Source organism: Trichosurus vulpecula, chromosome 7 (genome assembly GCF_011100635.1).
Source record: "Trichosurus vulpecula isolate mTriVul1 chromosome 7, mTriVul1.pri, whole genome shotgun sequence".
In the NCBI taxonomy this organism is placed as follows: domain Eukaryota; kingdom Metazoa; phylum Chordata; class Mammalia; order Diprotodontia; family Phalangeridae; genus Trichosurus; species Trichosurus vulpecula.
Window position 1 is genome coordinate 234,965,693 of NC_050579.1, and position 20,149 is coordinate 234,985,841.

At 38.0% G+C, this 20,149-nt stretch overlaps 1 protein-coding gene across 1 annotated transcript in view; it reads left to right on the top strand.

Moving 5' to 3' along the window:
• The window catches only part of PTCHD4 (patched domain containing 4), a 343,137-nt gene extending 339,814 nt beyond the window's left edge, over positions 1 to 3,323 (top strand). Inside the window, exon 3 of the mRNA XM_036766669.1 lies at positions 1,690 to 3,323. Coding sequence (XP_036622564.1) covers positions 1,690 to 3,323 — 1,634 coding nt within the window. The remainder of the gene's footprint in view (positions 1 to 1,689) is intronic.
• Positions 3,324 to 20,149: the final 16,826 nt, after the last annotated feature.

Below are 20,149 nucleotides of genomic sequence, written 5' to 3' on the forward strand. Positions count from 1 at the left end.
GATGAACCAGAAATCAAGAGACTTGGGTTTAAATCCTAGTTCTAAGACAAGAGCTATGTTCCCCTGGGCATCAGGGTAGGAATAGCACTAGATATGGAGATGGAAGACCTGGATTTAAACCTCAGTTCCCCCACTTATCATTCATATGACTTTCAACAATTTTTTTTCCTCTTTGGACCTTAGTTTCTTTCTAAGTCAACTTATGGAATAGGACAAGAAAATTTCTAAGTTTCTATCTATCTCAAAATCCTGATAGGAATTTCTCTCAGCTTCAATTTCCTTATAAGAAAAAATGGGAATCTATAATACTAGGAATTGTTCACCTCACTGGGGCAGTTTTAGGAAAATTCTTTACAAACATTAAAGCACTATAGAAAAACTTTGTTATTCTTATTATTATTATGTACCTCATATATATGTACATACGTACGTATACACACACACATATATATATATACACACACACTACTGTTTTAGGTACTATAAAGGATGCAAAAAAGTGTAAGATAGCCATTTCCTGCTTTAAGGAATTCAAAACCTATTTGAACAAGATGTATGCATGGGGAAAAAATAATTTTATTATGAGACTGTATACTGGAAGTACAAAAGCATAGAACAGATAAGCACTTCATTGTATCCTGTAGTTCCACAAATTTGGGATTGCTAAATCAGACATAGAACATTTCTTGCTTGGTAGAACAACTTTGAGAGACTTTTGTCAGGAAAGCCAAAAATCCGTAGCCAGTTATACATATAGGGTTTCTAAGAGTAGTGAACCCTGAAGATCAAGGCTAACCCCACCCTCAAACCTAAGCTCGATGTTGAGCATAGCCAAGAATTTGCTTAAACTATATCAGGGTTCTTAAAGGTATACTCCACAATACAGGCTGTTCCTAAGTCTGGACACATAGGCAAAAATGCATATTTTCAAGAAATTAAATGAATGAAATTTTCAACAACATTTTATTTAATTGGAATATTAATAAATAACATCTTCAGTATGATTTCCATCATTTTTGATGCAAAGGTTGATACGCTTTGCAAGATTCATGTGAACTCGATGCAGTAACTCCACATTGCCATCAATTTTAGCACATTGACTCTTTATGTGTTCAGTCGGGTGTGTTGCATCTGTGATTTTCATTGAATACAACTTCTCCTTTAGCATATCTCAGAAAAAGAAGTCAAAGAGGCTAAGGTCTGTTAATATTCCAAATATTTCAAAATATGTATTTTTTCCTATGTGTCCAGACTTTAGGGACACTCTGTAGGTACACTTCAAAGTGTTTGGAATTTATAGTCAATTTACAATCTGCTTTCCAAGATTGTTGTGAGGATAAAATGAGACGATGTTTGTATAGCATTTCAGGAATCTTAAAGCACTATATAAATGCCAGCCATGATCATTATCTTCATATGTGCACTGCAGGAGCCTCCCATGCATTGTACAGAACTTACACTTTCAATCACCTGGGTATGTGTGAGTCTCTCACCAATTGTATAGAATTAATATTTGCAATCTGCATGTTCAAGCTTTCCACTTCTCCTATAGAGTGTTGCCATCTTAAACAGTGTGCCATGAACCTTAATGGCAAAGGATGATACTCTGCCATGAGCAAGAAGAGTTTGCGAAGCTTTGAACCGCAGAATAAGAATTTGTATTCATTTATTCTGTATTGTTATTTGTAGGTCATGGAACAAAGGGAGTATTTGAGCTTCTATCAGGATGGCGGAGAACCAGAGAGAACCTGCCCTTCAAAGACAGGGTTGCTGATGCCTATTCTGATGTGATGGTCACCTACACCATGACCAGCTCCTTGTACTTCATTACGTTTGGTATGGGTGCCAGCCCTTTCACCAACATTGAGGCCGTGAAGGTATTCTGTCAGAACATGTGTGTCTCCATCCTATTGAACTACTTCTACATTTTCTCTTTCTTTGGCTCCTGCCTGGTCTTTGCTGGCCAACTAGAGCAGAACCGCTACCACAGCATCTTCTGCTGCAAAATTCCTTCTGCGGAATACCTAGATCATAAGCCCGTCTGGTTCCAGACTGTGATGAGTGATGGGCATCAACAAACTTCTCATCATGAGACCAATCCCTACCAGAACCATTTCATTCAGCATTTTCTCCGGGAACATTACAATGAGTGGATCACAAATATCTATGTGAAGCCATTTGTTGTTATCCTTTATCTCATCTATGCTTCCTTTTCCTTTATGGGCTGTTTGCAGATCAGCGATGGGGCCAATATCATCAGCCTGCTTGCCAGCGATTCCCCAAGCGTCTCCTATGCCATCCTACAGCAAGAATACTTCAGCAATTACAGTCCAGTGATTGGATTCTATGTATATGAGCCCCTTGAGTACTGGAACGGCACCGTCCAGGAAGACTTAAGACGACTTTGTAGTGGCTTCACTGCAGTGTCTTGGGTTGAACAATATTACCAGTTCCTGAAAGTCAGCAACATCAGTGCAAGTAACAAGAGTGACTTCATCAGTGTCCTGCAAAACTCCTTTTTAAAAAAGCCAGAGTTCCAGCACTTCCGAAATGATATCATTTTCTCCAAGGCAGGAGATGAAAGCAATATCATTGCTTCTCGCTTGTATCTGGTGGCCAGGACTAGCAGAGACAAGCAGAAGGAAGTAATACAAGTACTAGATAAACTTAGGCCCCTGTCTCTGGCCAAGAGCATTCGGTTCATTGTGTTCAATCCTTCCTTTGTTTTCATGGATCACTATGGCTTGTCTGTCACCATGCCTGTCCTGATTGCTGGCTTTGGAGTCCTACTGATGTTAATTTTAACTTTCTTCTTAGTGATCCACCCTCTGGGAAACTTCTGGCTAATTCTCAGCGTCACTTCAATAGAGCTGGGCGTTCTGGGCTTGATGACACTGTGGAACGTAGACATGGATTGCATTTCTATCTTGTGCCTTATCTACACTTTAAATTTTTCCATTGATCACTGTGCACCCCTGCTTTACACATTTGTATTAGCAACTGAGCACACCCGAACTCAGTGTATCAAAAGCTCCCTACAAGAGCATGGGACAGCCATTTTGCAAAATGTTACTTCTTTTCTTATTGGGTTGGTCCCCCTCCTGTTTGTGCCTTCGAACTTGACCTTCACACTGTTCAAATGCTTGCTGCTCACCGGGAGTTGCACGCTTCTGCACTGTTTTGTTATCTTACCTGTTTTCCTAACTTTCTTCCCCCCCTCCAAAAAGCACCACAAGAAAAAGAAACGTGCTAAACGAAAGGAGAGGGAGGAAATTGAGTGCATAGAAATCCAAGAGAATCCTGATCATGTCACAACTGTCTGAGAGGTTTAGACAGACTGAGTTACCTTTTTTTTCCCAAATGTCGCACAGAGATGCAGGAAAGCTCAGACCTCAGCTGCTTGGGCTGGCCAAATGTAACAAGGCAAGCCAGATTCAGAGTGGATTATTCACAACACATCAAAGTGCCAGCTTTTTCTGGGGAGGGAGGAAATAAGAGTTGGTTTTTCTGTTTGGTTTTTTTTTCAGAAAAGGAGTTCTCTTTGGAACCTTGGTCTTCACTATAGACTAGTTTCTCTGCAAGTAATTGTGAAGCTCTGCAAGAGAATCTGTGAATTAGTAATATATTAAGATGAAAGGTCCAAAAATGTTATTTTTGAAGATAAAAGACTTAGAAGTGTTGGTGGTGGGGAAAGAACATCCAAAAGGGGAAGGGGAAAAAATGAAGGAATTATCAAATTTGCCATGGCACTTTTCACACTTGTTTTCTGAACAGATTGGTCAAAGGAAACCTATGCACTTGGGAAGTAGATACTTAAACAAGACTAAACCAAAGGACTTCCCAATTCATTTTCTGTGTATGTGTATATATATATATGTTTATATGTATATACGTGATATATACATATACATGTATTTGTATTTAATATATATTGTGATCCATGTGGAAGAAAGTGCCCATTTGCAGACATGCTGGCCTTTTCTGCAACTGTCCACTTTGGCCCTGCCCAAATACAGAAAATCAAGGCCATTCAAAATCAGCCGAGAGGTTAATATGCTTTGAAGGAGAATTATTAATATGTACTGAGTTACCTCTGACTTGCGATAAGCAGAATAAACAAAACAATGAATGCATTAGAGAGTATTTGTGAGGCACCCAGTCTCTGAAAACCTTATTTCAAATGTCTTCTGATGCCAGAAAAAGGCAGTACTCGCTTGGTCAGAGATTTTGTTATTTTTCTTATCCCAAAACAGAGCTAATAGTCTTAATGGTTTTCAATGGTCTTTAAATTATTTTCCCCATCTGGGCAGGGCGATCTGCCCATTTACAGAGAGGTATAACACCTGCAAATAGGCAGATTTCTTCATATGGACCATAACATATGTATATGTGTGTATGTATGTGTGTGTGAATGTGTGTATACCACAACTATAATGTCTTCATTGATTTAGATGGTAAAGCTGTCCTGCTATGGAACATAGATAGTGAACATAGGCAAAGAAAGAGAAAACTGGGCAACCTGTAAAGCAAACAAAGTAAAATGGACCTTCACCACTCATCATGAGCCTGCTAATTGAATCTCAGCATAAAATATTCTAATACCTGTTAACTTTAGTATGTACCTTGCATCAACGTGAATGTGAAATTAAACCAGGCCACAGTCACTATGATAATGGTCACTATACCTATCTCAGCACCATCTTATAGCTTCCTGCAATATCATTGTCTTTGTTACCTGTAAATTGTGTCTCAGATGGGTCACTTTCTCAGGGGATCACAGATCTCCTCAGGTGGTAGATGGCCATGGCTCTTGCCACCTTCTTTCTGGGAGGTTCCATGCAGTGGAAAAGTCCATTTGGTTAAAGGTGCACAGCTGCTTGCCTCACTAGCAGACAGAACTGAGTCTGCAATGTGCTTCCTTGGGTTAGCTTTGCACCTCCAATAACAAGAGGTTACTAGAAGATGCCTTTTGCCATACTCCCAGCAGCAAAATGATTTCAGTTTTAGGCAGGACTGAGCAAACTCCCATCTCATGTGACATCATACAGCACTTCCCTTCTCTGGCATGGGAGAAGGCTGTTGGATTCTGCCAGTTTTGCATCTGTGCTTTAATTGGCAATGTGCAGCTAAAAACAAGGGGAGAGCCTTGGAGACTATTACAGTAGAACTCAATCCTGGCTGAAGCCTTTTCAAGGAAGTTGATGAACTCATGAAACACCAAACACAAGTAAACAAGAATGCCGGTCTTTGACAAGAAAAAAGCTTCTCAGGATTTAAAGGGGAAAGAGAACATTCTCCAAAATGAATATCTATCTGTTAGATAAGAAAAAATTCCAAGCAAAAATTAAGCTTAATGAGGGGAGTTTGCTTGTTCCTTCCTCGGGTACATCCAGTTTCTAATAAATAAGCAATGTCTTCCAGATAATACCTGTAGAGGCACAGATTGTATTGTCAATATTTAGAAAAAAAATTTTTTTGTGGGTAGGGTTATGTCATTCACCTCATCTGTGGATTCATGACAAAAGTACTTAAGCCATTGGCCTCATGAAAAGCTATGATTGGAAAAGGCTGTGTTTGATACAAGCAAAACCTCTACGTCATAGCTGTAGATCTGAAATGCAAACTCCTAAAGAATTTCTATTAGTATCCCTGATTGGGGGATGGGAAGATGGAGATCATCCATCATGGACTGCCTTCCATTTCCAACATCTCCTCCCAACTCTGGTTTGTTTGTAGAAGATGGGAGGTTATTAGCTGAGGGAGATACTAAAATATCCAACCTCTTTCTTTTGGCAGTCTGTTCTGGAGAAACTTGCCTCCTTGGGTCAGCATTCATGCGACTTGCACCACAGATTTCAGCAAAAGCTCCATATGCAAAGGAGACTAGTGATCTTAGGAGCAAAGCATATTAATGACTATCTCATCCAGGGTTCAGTTTCCCATCCTGCCAAAATTCGACAGAGGAATTGTCATAGTATTCAGAGGATGAATAAGACAAAGAAGCAGTCTTGTTATAAAGTATCTCCTCATAATTTTACAGCCTCAGAATTTTGTCCGATCCTCTCTCACTGCTTAAGTCACAACCTGGATGGCACTTTGGGAGGTACATTAGCTCTTCCAGAGCAAAATGGGGCCCCTTAGCACACTGCAGCAATAATTTATTGAAATAGCATCACTTGCTCTAAGAGTTAGAGTAACCCCTCTGTGTGTCTTACTCAGCCCTAGGAAGAAACTTAAGCACTAAGAGAATCTGACCAATTATTATTTCCTTCTATCTCCTTTAGGAAATAGATATTTATGAAGATACTTAAGAAGATCCTAAAACATGAAAACAATCTTGAGTCTTCCCCTTACATTTTGCCACTTTCAGTAGCTTGCATGTATGTCTTCTTGCCTTCTCAGGACTGTATTTCCATTAGCTTCTCCTTGTCTGACAAGTGGTATTCATACTAATAACTTTATGTGATGCCAACATATATCCTCAGTCATCCTACTGGAGAAGAAAAAACGAACAGGGAAATTCTCTTCCCATTCTTCAAATGTGGTGTGTTCCAGTCAGTTCAAGATGATTTGGTTCTCAGAGTTTTCAGTTTGTTATCCAGAAGTAAGAGTCTGTCATTTGTTTGCTATTTGTTTGTTTTTAATTCACAGAGTATGGGACAAGATTTAAAGAAGAAAAAAGATGCTTTGTGAGGAATTAATTTGTATGAGATATGATTTTGTTCCCAATGGCTATTATCATCTCGTTGGGAAAATACTAAATGAGTTTCACTACTTTTAAAGTATACACTGGACGCCCTTCTATTTAACTAGAAGAAAAAATTTATTTTAAGCAATCGTTTAGTGGATTTGGATAAAAGTTTCTGGATTTTTTTCAACTTTATCTTCTTTTAGGGATCACTAAGACATGCCAAACTAGTGTTTAAGAATGGTGCATTTTGATCTTTTATGAGCTCCTTGAAAATTGTCTGTGGGCCATCTAAAAAGAAGAAAAGGCCCATCCTTTTCCTTATTCTTCAGCAAGACTCTGGTGTTGTCTGTTTCCTTGTCTAACTCATCCTTGTTCATTTCCTCAAAACCCAGGTGGTAACCCGTGTGGTAGGCAATGGAATTATTTGTTAACAAGTGATGCTCCTAGGTTACTCTAATAGGGTTGTCAAAGCAAATGTGTCTGGCCATTCTTGCACACCAAATTCAGGAGGCTACAGTGGAAGCTCTGTCCATTTTGTATTTACCCATTGCACTTTCCCATAATAATCTATTCCTCTAATGCTTATGCTTAGAGCTAGAGATTAACCTTTGCCATTCAGAACTACTCCTAGGTGTTATTTTTATAAACTGTAAGTAAACTGTAAGTAAGTACATCAACGTGATTTTTATGACCAAAATAGTTGTGAATGCACGACGCTATGCATGTATTGTTACTGATACTGCACAGATTTTACAAGTCACTATTTTCAGGGTTATTTATAACTTTTTTAATCCCCATATCACTCATTCATGAGTATTGCAACAAGTTCTGGTCCCAAATACTTAGAATCCCCTAATGTTCTCTAGGGGGAAAAAAAGAGGACTGCCCTCTAAGTTATCCAATGATAGACTACCACCATCAGAAACAGACTACTACTAGCAAAATTTTCCAATTTGTGATTCATGGGGGATAGGATGTCAGACATACTATAAAAAAAGGATCTGTGGGCAAATGTTAATGTTATAGATAGTATTACTTATTTAAAATACATAGCAGAAGGAGAATCAGTGTGGCACAGTGAATAGAGTACCAGCCCTAGAGTTTGGAAAACTGGGTTTAAGTCCTGCCTCTGAAACATACTGGTTGTCACTTAAACTTCTCAGTGCCCACAGGCAATTTGCTAGGTCTATAAATTGTAGAAAAAGTACCAACCTGCATTGGTAGAGGGTGTTTCCTTATCAAGGATTTCACTATGTCAATAAACCACAGGTCCAATCTCAAACCTATGTATCAAAAATTTTAATACAGCAGTTTTCTCAATTACATTTATTTTACTCCCAATTTTCCAAGATCCCCATTTATACCTTAAAGTTCACATTGATGGGAGGCCAGCTTTGATGGATCCTGTCAATTGATTTTGAACCTCAAGCTGTTCCATGGTCAATTAGTTTGGGAATTACTGCCTACAATGCTCCTAAGATTCTTCTCAGGATGGGATCTGGCCTATTGTTACTTCTGACAAATTCTTAATGAGCCAGAGGAAGTTAGTCATGTTTTTTGATTTGTTTATGTTTCTTTTTGGGGAGGGTGGATGTGGCTATAATCTCAAAGTGAACATAGAAAGTAACACTCTAAAGTTGGGAATAAAATGTTACCTTTTGAAATAAAGGAATTCAGATGGCTGGGTACCCCATCCCTCAATCCCATCAAAAAAAAATGGTCAGTTGTTCCAAAGTCCTTGGAAAGTTCTTCATTTCCATTGAACATATACCTGTTACTCTCTCTGAGTCACCAAAGAAAAAAACTGCAAATTTAAGGAAATTGATTTAAAACTCATTAGTATTGAATATATATTTATTTCAAGTCATCCATCTTGAATCTGAACAAGAGGAACAACAGCAGACTCTCCATGTCACCAATTCTAAGGTGAATTTTCCCCAGCAGAAACTTACAAGTGATCTCAGTGGAGTGGGCATGGACAGGAGGAGATGATGTTTGTGCTGGTTCTTGCCGTCAAATAGTTGCAACAAAAGCAATGTCAAATAACAGTAGCTTCACACTGGAGGAAGCCAAAGATGGTTTTTATATAAGAATGAGTATATTCATGAGCCAAATCCAGTTACAGGAACAAGAGTCCGTGGAATCCTGTGATAGTATAAGATATGGGATTTTGTTTACTTCAAGTAAACTCATGATTTCATCAGTGCAAATGTTCCTTTCATGGCACAAATGGCCATAAAACCACAGACCCTTGAGGTATTTGGGTATGAGATATTTCAGGTGCTCTGGGAACGTGGATAAAAAGATAATGGGGGCTGTGGGGAGAAATCAGGGTCTACATTTCTGTTAACTTCATAGGAATAGAGGTATGGAAAGAAGGAGCCTCAACATAAGTTTCTTAACGGTGAGAAACAATCATTTAAAGAATATCAGCTTATTTGAAGACTACATCTGTTGCGAGGCACCTGATCTGGTCTCTTTTGGAAAGGATACTTTCTGGTTCTGTACAAACTGTAGTCATGGTCATCTACTAAGAAGGCCTTTGTAAAAATGTTGCAGTTGGGAAACTTTCTAAAAGAAACTAGAACATGCTGTCTTATTCCTTACAGCTTTCAGAATTAGTCTGACTAGGCAAGCCAACATGTGTGAAGCCCAGGTTATAATCTTATTATTCCCATCTCTCCTTAAATGATAAGAATGTGCCTACATTTGCCTAGCAAAATGGAGGTTTATTTTGTTTTATCTTTTTCTTGTTTTCCATACCCCTTAAAAGCCATTTCAGCTCCAACAAGAAAGAAATATTGCACATGGTCACAACTTATGAACCAAGAATAGTATAAGCAAAGAAATCCTTTCTGCTCCAATTTTTGAACATGTGTGGGCAGTTGTAGTGGTTTATACAGATAGTATTTAAGTTTCTGTCTCTGAAGCCCCAGGCAAAACTGTGATCACATCCCAAATTAAGATCCTCCTTGGAAACCACCTTTTTGTCAATCAATTCTCAATCAACTATTAAGGATCTACTATGCGCCAGAAATTGGAGATATGAAGACAAAAGACTGAGAGTAAAATAACAACAAAAATATTTAATCAGAGAATTTGTTCTTTTTGCATTTGGGAATTTCTGAGCTGACTTCTTCCCAAAGATATTAACTCTTATTATATCCATTTTCAATTCTTAAAATCAACCAAACTTTGGGACTGATGGAAGAGCTGACTACTGCAGCTGAGCGGTAGGTGCCACATGATGGTAACATGAGATTTAATTCTGGACGATTTCTGTCATAATCACATTTTTGCATGGGCAAAAATGTGAAATGGTTTATTTTTAATGTTCTCCTGACTCTCAGACTCAAGCATAAATGACTTATCATCATTGGTCTCTAGCAGATGACAAATTATCTGCTTCCTCCTAAACTTATGTGCTGTGTCCTCTATTTCAGCACTGAAAGAGTCCCTAGGGTGACTGCTTCACTCACAGGGTTCTTGGATACAAAGCCTTGTGGAACCAGTGGATTATGAAGCTGATTACAGACAGCTTCAGATGAACACTTTGGAGGAACTCATTGGCTTATTTCCTATGAATAACTAGGAGAGACTTCCATGGGCAAAAGACAAGTGGACAGTGGTGTAAGTCTGATGTTCTCTGGTGCTATATACATTGATCAACTTTGATTCTTGACCTCAGCAATCTTCTCTATAATGTAAGTAAGCCTTCAAGTCATATAGTATGCAATAGTCCTTTGAACAGGAAAAGAGCTTCATTTGTGATTCACCTCTCAGCAAGTGAGTCATTCCACAGAGATAATGATGTACAGTTAGAGAAACAGGCAGAGCTTTTCCTTTATTGAATGCAACAGTACAGTACACCAGAATTCTTTTAGGGTTGGAGAGTTGCAGAGTCAGGTCAAAATTAGGATAGGGTAGTGGAACGTTGTGATTTTTTTTAACAAAATGGTCAGGGAGAAATACTAAATAGTTTTTTAAAGGTACTAACCTCATCATTATCAATCTTCCAAAGTTCTAGCAGAGTTTAAACAAGAGCTTTATTACCCTTTCCTGTTAATTGTATATAATTGTCAGCAATAGGCTTTCTGTGCTCTTAAGTAACACATAGGAAATCTGTCACTGCCTGGAAAGGGCAGAGATCTCCTCCACCTACCTCAGAGGGGCATTTAAAAAGAAAATGGCATACAGCATTTGACTTTTTCCAAATGGCAATATTTCAAAGCAATATCATATGTCGTTGTCTCACAAAACAGTTCTACTGCATGTGCTATTCTGTTTCCTAACCTCAGATGAGTCAATACACAAAAGGAATACACAGATACAGGTGTCTGGTCCATGAGTGCATGTTCTTCAGGTGTCATGGCTATCAGCATGAAACATGTCAAGACAATTATGATACTGTCTCCACACCAATGTTATATCGCAAAGAGCCTAGCCAACATATGTTCGTAGAAAACTCATTTCCACATGATGATAAATTTAAAATGTTTCATCTTAAACTACCTATATCACAGGATTTCAGAAGTGGAAGGGACTTTAGAGACAACATTACCTATATGGCCTTGGGCAGATCACTTCCTTTCTCTGGATATCAGAGTGGTAAGACCAAAGGATCTTGAAAGTCTCTTCCACCATGACAATGACTTTGATGATCATACAGTCTAATGGTGGGGGAATTACAGGGTTCTTGGATCCATTTTTCAGATGAGGGCACCAGGGCCCAGAGAGCGAATGAGATTTGCCCAAGGTCATGCATTTTGGACATGGCAGGGTCATAATTTTAACCTATGTCAGCATTCACCTCACCCCAAATCTAGTGCTCTTTCCATTACATCACACTTCCTTCTCATGTAACTATGGCTAACTGGAGAGAGAATTAGTAGGTCAGTAGGCCTCTGACATATTCTTTATAACCTAATCTCACTCTAGGGTAGGACTTCTTACCCTGGGGTTCATGGATAGATTGTAGGGGGATCCATGAACTTGGATGGGAACGCAAGTCCATCTTTATTTTCACTAAACTTCAGTTTACTTTGCAAACCTATGTATTTTATTTAATGCTTTTTAAAACATTTTTTCCTGAAAATAAGGTGCATTGGCTCACCAGGTTTCCAGAGAGGTCCATAACACAAAAAAAAGTTAAGACCTAGTCTAGCAATTTTCTTGCTCTTGGTTGACCTACAAGTTCTAGTAAACATGTCATTTGTAGAACCAGTTGCTCATTAAGAAAAAAAAAAGTATTTCTTTGATACTATAACATGGGAAGACATTCTAGAGTTACATTTATTGGAAAGTTCGGGAATAACTAGGAAGAGTGGCCACATTTTAGCTGATTCTTGACCCTGGGGCAGGAAGGGGGGCGATAATACGCATTTACAATATGAACAACAAACTTGCTCTCAGTTCTGACTTGATTCCCTTAAGAAAGATGATTCCATTAAGACACATGCATTTCAGCAAGATTTTATGATTGCTGGGAGGTTTGAACATTTTAAAATTATGTTGATTCAGTTGCTCAACACCCTAAAATCACAGCAGACCACTGGATGGATTCTTGGAAACTCTTGCTAACCCAATCTGAGATGTTTTCTCCTTTAAGGACCTTCTTACTGACTAACCCCTCCATTAGTTTTCTTTATTCTGTATGATTTGGAGTTCAAGGAATACATTTGCTTGATCCCAAAGCCAGTTTAATACAAACATCCCAACACACCTCCTTTATTCTACTAAAACTTCTGATCTGTAAGATAATGCCCCCAGGTACTCTCCTATTAAAGTTACCATGTTCCTAGAAACCTGTCATGAGACAGAATTGGGAGGGGAAAGGGAGAGGATTTTCAAACTCCAAAATATTTTCTAAAGAAGTTATCTTCTTCCTTCCCATAAGGTATATCTCTACTTGGTCAAATACTCATCTGACTGGTCTAGGTGTGACTCTGAAAGCACTGAGAATTCAAAGTCCTTTTAAAGCACAAGATGCCATAAAATTTACCTGAGTTGAGCTAGTATTAGGAAACATTTTCTCCAGTCCCATTGTGACAAAGGAACTTAAAACACATAAGGCTTTTGAAGTATAAAATCTGCTTCAAATTCTTTTCCCTCGGGTATTTATTCTCAATTCAATTCAAACATTTAGCAAGCAACTATTTGCTCAGATACATTTGAGCTAGAAAGGCTACCAAGCTTAGGAAAGAAATGAAAATGCTCTCTCCCTCATTCATATTCTCTCTCTTCTCCTCCCTTTCTTTCACACTCAATCCTAAGAAGAATTTTAGATATGAATCAAAAGCACATTATAGTCCCAGGATTTCTTATTTTCAGATTTGAGCTTTCAATAGGCATATTAATATTTGTAAAATTCCTCAGGAAAAGTCTTCTTAATGAAGCTAAAAAAAAAATCTAAAGGCACAGTTTTTGTCTTTTACAGCTATATGTAAAGATTTCATCAAGACTGGGAGGGCTAGCCTTCTGACCTGGACCAGAAACCTGGATTTAAGCCCTGCCTTGGGACACACATAATGGCAACATGATTATGAAGAAGACATTTTCACTTCTTTGTGAGCCAGACGACCTTATCAGGCTTAAGTTACAAATAAGTATTATTTGCTTATTAATTATTATTATTATTAGAGGAGGGTATCACTATACTGACAGTTCCCAACACTGATAAAATGACAGATCTGACCCTCAAATCCATATAGATTTACTTTGGGAAGTCAAAATATAGTTTAATTTAAAATCAGTTTCATTTGATTCAAAGATTCAGGATGTACAGACCTCCTATTTCTAATCCTATATTTTTATTTGTCCAACTTTCTAACAAATCAATATTTGATCCTGGAAGTTGTTAGGGGGAACAGTTAGAATGTCAAAACAGGAGATAGAATGAACTCACGTTTTCCCAGTTTTTACTTGTCTCAATGCTCCCTGCAGATGGCCAGCAATTGTTTTTTGCTTGACTTGTCATGATTCTCAGCTCTGAGAGGACTGTACTTTTTGCCCCAAATCCACTCCTCTTATGGATTGCTTTTACGTTAGCCTGGCTGCCATCGTTCTCTCTTTTTCTCACTCAGCTCTTAATAGGCCCATTGAATCTTATATGTAGCTTCTCTTTAAGCAATATCTCTGTGATTTGGAGGGTTCTTTTCTTTTGGAAATGGACTCATTTTCTCATTGTAGAAAAGAGTCTACGCTTCTTAACCATCACATTGTCTGATCTCATCATGTAACATGTGATCTGTCTTTTCTTGGTTATGTATCGAATCGGTAGTTCTCCATCTAAGAGGCAGTGACTTTCAAAAACTTTTTTAAAATGTTAGTTACATGATAATAAAATGATAATTTTATGGCTCATGAAAGCCAATAAATGATGGGCCATGTGCAATCAAATATTCTGAGGATGCTTGTTACTCTATAGACAATATATAGATGAACAGTTTTCTGTGAATGAAAAAATACTTTTTACTGAAAATTTACTAAATCCAATTTAATCTTTAAGATAATGAGGAATTTTTATGAGTATCAGAACTATGATAAACAGAGGTGTTGATATATAATGGGAAGATTACTATATATTTCTGCTGAGCTTTTTCCAGGACCACTGATGCTGGCCTACTTTTCAGGTATATGTAAATTTAATAATAATAGCTGATATTTGAGAGGTAGTGTGGCATAATAGATAGGGAGCTGGCCTTTGAGTCAGGAAGATACAAGTGTGAATATTGCTTTTGATACATACAGAGTGAGCACTGGCAAGTTTGCTTACCTCCCCCCCAGGGCCCCAAACAACTTCATGTGACTATCAATTATAGAAAAGTTGCTCACCAGAATCAAGAGGAGTATCCACACTAAGAGTTCCCAACACCCTGAAAATCATAGGTCTAGGAACTCCTGACCTTCTCTTCCCACCCCTGAAAAAGATAACATTTCTATCTATCTTTAAGGCTTGAAAAGTATTTCATGAATGTTATCTCATTTGAACCTCACAATAACCCTGTGTGATAGATACTATGGGCACAGAATTATTATTATCCCCATTTTATGAATTAGGAAACTGAGATTCAAAAGGGTTAAGTGACTTGCCCGTGGCTGTACAGTTAGTCACAGGTGGAATTCGAACCTTGGTCTTTCTGACTTTAGGTATAACGCTCTATCTACAATATCATGTTGCCTCTCTCTAACAGACATTTTCCTTTAAAAATCGTTTTTACTTTAAGAGCTTTCCCATCACTGATGTCATTTCCTCATTTCTTTGCTTCACCAAGTTTAGGCTGGGCTATTTCTAAAGAGACTTTGTTTTTGAGTTAATGGAAATTTGACATTATTCAATGGAGGTGAGGAATGGGCTGGAATTGAATGTATGGGAGGAGTTAAAATATACATGCCAAGAAGGTATATACAAGGATGTCAGGTGAGCAGGTGATTTTTGTTTTTGGCAGGACAATAGATTCTAGAAACTTATTTCTCAAGAATTGTGATGCAGTGAAAAGATTGCTCTATTCAGAATAAGAAGGCCTGAGTTCAAACCCCAGATCTGCTACTTACAATGAGTTGCCAAGTCATTTCCCCTCTTGGTTTGCAATATCCTATTTCCTATATTTTGAAGAGGAAAAGCTACTGGGTAATTCCTAAAATCCCATCTATCTCTCAATTCTGTTATCATCTAGCAACTTTCGGCTAACTTTCTCAAATATAATGGGATTTTTTTTGCAAGCAAAGCTTGAAATTTTCAACAGAATTTAGGCTCATGTCAAAAGATAGTTTGCCTGTCGTTTTCCACACTCTGACCTTGTAACCTGGTGAACAGAGAGACATTAGGCATGAGTCAGGGAGCAATGTGTGGCTTTGTGCAGGGTTTTTTTAATGATTGTTTATTTCTCCTTTATAGCAGCCACATAGCAGTAATGCCCAAAGAGAGTAGAGAGCTTGGCTGTACTAACAAGAGCTCAAAACATTTTTTGCCAAAAATAGGGATCTCAAGCCAGAGCTTGTGCATATCAATTGTTTTTTGATTATTTGGCAATGTCATTTAAATAAAAAGAACAGCAAGACCTAAAAAGGAAAAACGAAAAGGCAGAGGAGAGAGGAAAAGGAGGGAAAGATGGGAGATGGGAGAGAGAAACTACACCATGAAAAAAGGAGTGCTCGGAAATTCACTCATCATCATAAATTTAAACATCTCCAAAGTCTCATTGGCCACTGGAGAAGAAGGGAAATCAGTCACTATGGGTTTTGACCATTCACAGGGTACTTGGCATTGTATTCATTCATTCATTCATTTAAAAAAACACTTAACTGAACAGTTACTCAGCATAAAGCTATTATTGGAAGGGATACAAACATGAACCATATCTAGGCCTTATCCTCTAAGAGTTTTAAATCTGATTGGAAAGATAAAAACATTCACAAATAACTAAAATAAGAGGGTGTAGATTATACATGCCATGTGAACGGTATAAACTGTGTTAAATGTACACACAGAGAAGGAGGAACCTCTCCAACTAGGACTAGAGAAGGCAATTGTGGAGGTGGTTGCATTTGAGATGGACTTTGAAAGTTGGGCAAAGTGTTGAAAGGAGATGGGGTGGGGAAGGGCATCCTAGGAAGAGGTGATAGCCCGAGCAAAGGTACAGAGGCAGAAGAGCCTAACTCATGCTTAAGAAAAAAGTTAGTTGCCCAAACTGGCTCAGATTCAGGTTTTATGTAGAGGAAAAGTGGGAAACAGTGAAAAGATATCATAGATTTACCTATATTGTAAAAGCTTTCAAATGTCAGGCCATATTTTATATGTTACATTTTAACCTGTTGGCACTAGCAAAATATTTCAGGCTTTTTGGCAAAACAGTACTTTAAAAAAATTTCACCTGATTGTGATAGTGGATATTTTTGAAAGATGGAGGTGAGTAGGACGACTGGAAGTAAGGAGACCAATTTGGCAGCTATTTCAGTATGAGAGAAGGACATGTGCCAATTATGATCTCTGTAGGGATAAAGAGGAAGAAATGATTATGAAAGTCATTGCATGGGGAAAATGTACAAAACTTTGACTTGGTGATTAATTGGAGATGAGGGAACAGAGAAGAAGATTGTTTGGATTAGACATTCTTGAATGATGGTCATACAAGAAAGGTACCACTTCTATTTCTGTGCTGAATATATTGAAAAACAACTCAAAATGTGAGTCAGTATGTGTTAAATGTACACACAGAGAAGGAGGAACCTCTCCAACTAGGACTAGAGAAAGCAATCGTGGAGGTGGTTGCATTTGAGATGGACTTTGAAAGTTGGGCAAAGTGTTGAAAGGAGATGGGGTGGTGAAGGGCATCCCAGGAAGAGGAGTTCTGCCTATGTCTATGGAGTTCTGCACACTTATCTAAAGTTTTACTACATTCTTTAAGCCTGTCACCAGGCCCTAATGTGTACCATTCTTTCATTATAAAGCAGTTTGTTTGAAAAGGGAAAGAATGAATGCATTTAAGAAGCAAACATTTATGTCAGCTTTTATGAAAAGACAATTAGATCAGATGGATATTCACATTTCATATTTTAAAAATTCCAATAATAAGCAATGTTACTTTGAGAAACAGTGCATACTGGCGGTTTTCCTGTATGAGAAATCTATACGTCAATGAGGAAACTGAAAGGTTTACAATATAAGCAAGATTGGAACTGGACTTCTTTTAATCACACAAATTCGTGATTTCTCAGAAGTCTAAGATTTAATTCAAACTGCTTTTTCTCAGGGTGTTTGTGTGTGTGTGTGTGTGTGTGTGTGTGTGTGTGTGTGTGTGTGGTTTAAGTCATAGAATCATACAATCATCAATATTCAGCTAGAATGGTTATTTATTCCTACTCCCTCATTTTTAAAAATCAGGAAATTGAGACTTAGAAACATTAAGTGACCTACCTAAGGTCATAGAGGTGTAATAAGTCCTTCTGCAATTTTAGTGCTCCTAAAGACATACAAAGAAACTTATTAACTTACTAAAATGTTAGGAAGGACTCTAACAGTCATCACACACAAACCTTGTCACTTCACAAATGGGGAGACTGAGGTCTTCAGTCAAAGGGACCAGACTAGCCCAAAGTTTATTAAGTCTGTCATAGACTTAGTAAGAGTAAAGACCAAAACCTAGATTCTGAAAAATCCAAATGAGTATTCTTTCTTCTACTCTCTAAGATGATCTAAGATAATGCAATATAGGTGACTGCCTCCCCTTTGAAATTATCTCCTCTCCCTCCTCTACTAAATGAAGGGCTTAAACATAAGGATCTCTAAGTTCCTTTCCAACTCTAAGTTATACAGAATCTATTCCAGTACCATGTCGCCAGGGACTTCAGGGCATGCTGATGCTAATTTTCTATGGCCACACTCCAGAAATGATCCCTATCCACAATACTACTTAGGTTCTGCACCCAGTAGCAGACATGGTTGCTGAAGGGAGACTCCACCCACCACCCAACCTTCCACACCTTCTGGAATAGCCTAGGATGCAGACAGACCCTGGACACTCAACATATCCCCAAAGCCAAAAAGTCAAGCCAAAATATATTCTTCAGGGTGCTGAATGGTACAACATATTGTACCATGTAAGACAGAATTTTAATGATATTGAGATATGTATGTATGCACGTGTATATATATATATGCGTGTGTGTGTATGTACGTACATATATATATATATATATATATGTATGTATGTATGTATAAATACTAGGATATTTTGGTAAATAAGCGGTTACTCTTTACTCAGTCAAGTCACTGAAATTCAAACTTTAAGAATCCAATTCCCGGTATGTTCCTTGGCTTTCAAAATGGTAGAATTTCACACCTCTGGGTGAAATATTCTGTCTTAGGCAAAGAATATTGCCTTGACAGGTGTGCTAATTAGAGGTGATAATAATTTGACAGAGTTGTTGTTCCTCCAAAATGCCAAGAAGGAATCACACTGTCCTTGTATGATGGAAGATTTTTGGCACTCTGCATACGTGGCTTGGGAAGCTTCCTGGTTTAATTAGCTCTTATTGGCACCACTCTAATGCAGTAATCAGAAGATGAGAGGAAATGGAGGAGGCAAGTATGAATTATGGAATGAGAATGGGTACATCTGTGTGCTTTTGGAGATGCCGTATGTACTTTTCTCAATGGAATTTCTTTAGATCACAGTATATTTGTAAGTGGAATATCAGCTAGAGTGCTGGAAGGGGTGTCAGAACAGACCTGAGTAAATCCCGGGGGAGACCTGTATTAGTTATATGATTCTGGGCAAGCCACTTAATATTTTTGAGACTTAGTTTCCTCATCTGTAAAACTGGGGGATAATAATTAGCACCTTTTTCACAGGGTTGTTGAGAGGATCTAATGAAATAACATATCCAAAGCATTTTGTACACCTTAAGGGACTATATTACTGTTAGTTACTGCTCCTCCTAGTATAACTAAGTCCAGAACAATAGTTAATGTCTAGATTAGAAATTTAATATAAACGTCAGCTTTGGTTCCTTAAATGATGCCTGATATTCACCTGCATTTCATGAAAATCAGACTTTCAGAGGTCTTTAGGTCCAAGTTAAGATCCAAGAAAAAGTCTTTGTTTCCTCCATAGTCATATCTCAATCCTTAAGCATTACTAATTCTTCTTGTCTCTTGGCAAAAGGGATTATGACTCATCCTGGTTGTTCCAGCATTATTCCTTAGTCTTAGTTTTATTTCTCACATGTTTTGTTAGGAATAGACTCTAATCTTCTAATAAAAGTAGAATATTTTGACTCTTAGCCACCTGTGCAATGCTGGTTAATAGATACGAATTTATTGTTGACTATGTGCCAGGTATGCCAAGCACCTAGGTTGCAAACACAAGAAAGCAAAACAGTCTGTGCCCTCAAAAAACTAACATTATAAGGAAGGAAGATATCATATAAAGGGGAGTAAAAGAGAAATGGCAGGAAAATATGTAGTAGCATGGTATAGAAAGGACCAGAAAATGACATGTATAATATTGGAATTTAAGAGCATAATATTAACACAATCTCTTATGGGTTTTAGCATAATACAACAATGCATGAGAGAGAAGAGAAAAACAGAAAGGGGAAGGAGGGAGAGAGGGACATAAACTCTATTCTCTAATTCCTTTCTGCCTTCTCACATGATAATTGTGCCATGTTGTTGTGTTCAGTAATTTCAGTCGTGTCTGACTCTACATGACCCCACTCAGGGTTTTCTTGGCAAGGATACTAAAATGGTTTGCTATTTCCTTCTCCAGCTCATTTTACAGATGAGAAAACTGAAGCAGACAGTGTTAAGTGACTTGCCCAGAGTCATACAGTTAACAGTCAAAACTGCACTAAGATTTTGGACACATCTTGTATATAATACAAATGTAGGAGGCCCCCATCTGTCCAATACCAAGCACAGATTCAGGTCTAGAGAACACAGGGACTCTTCATGGT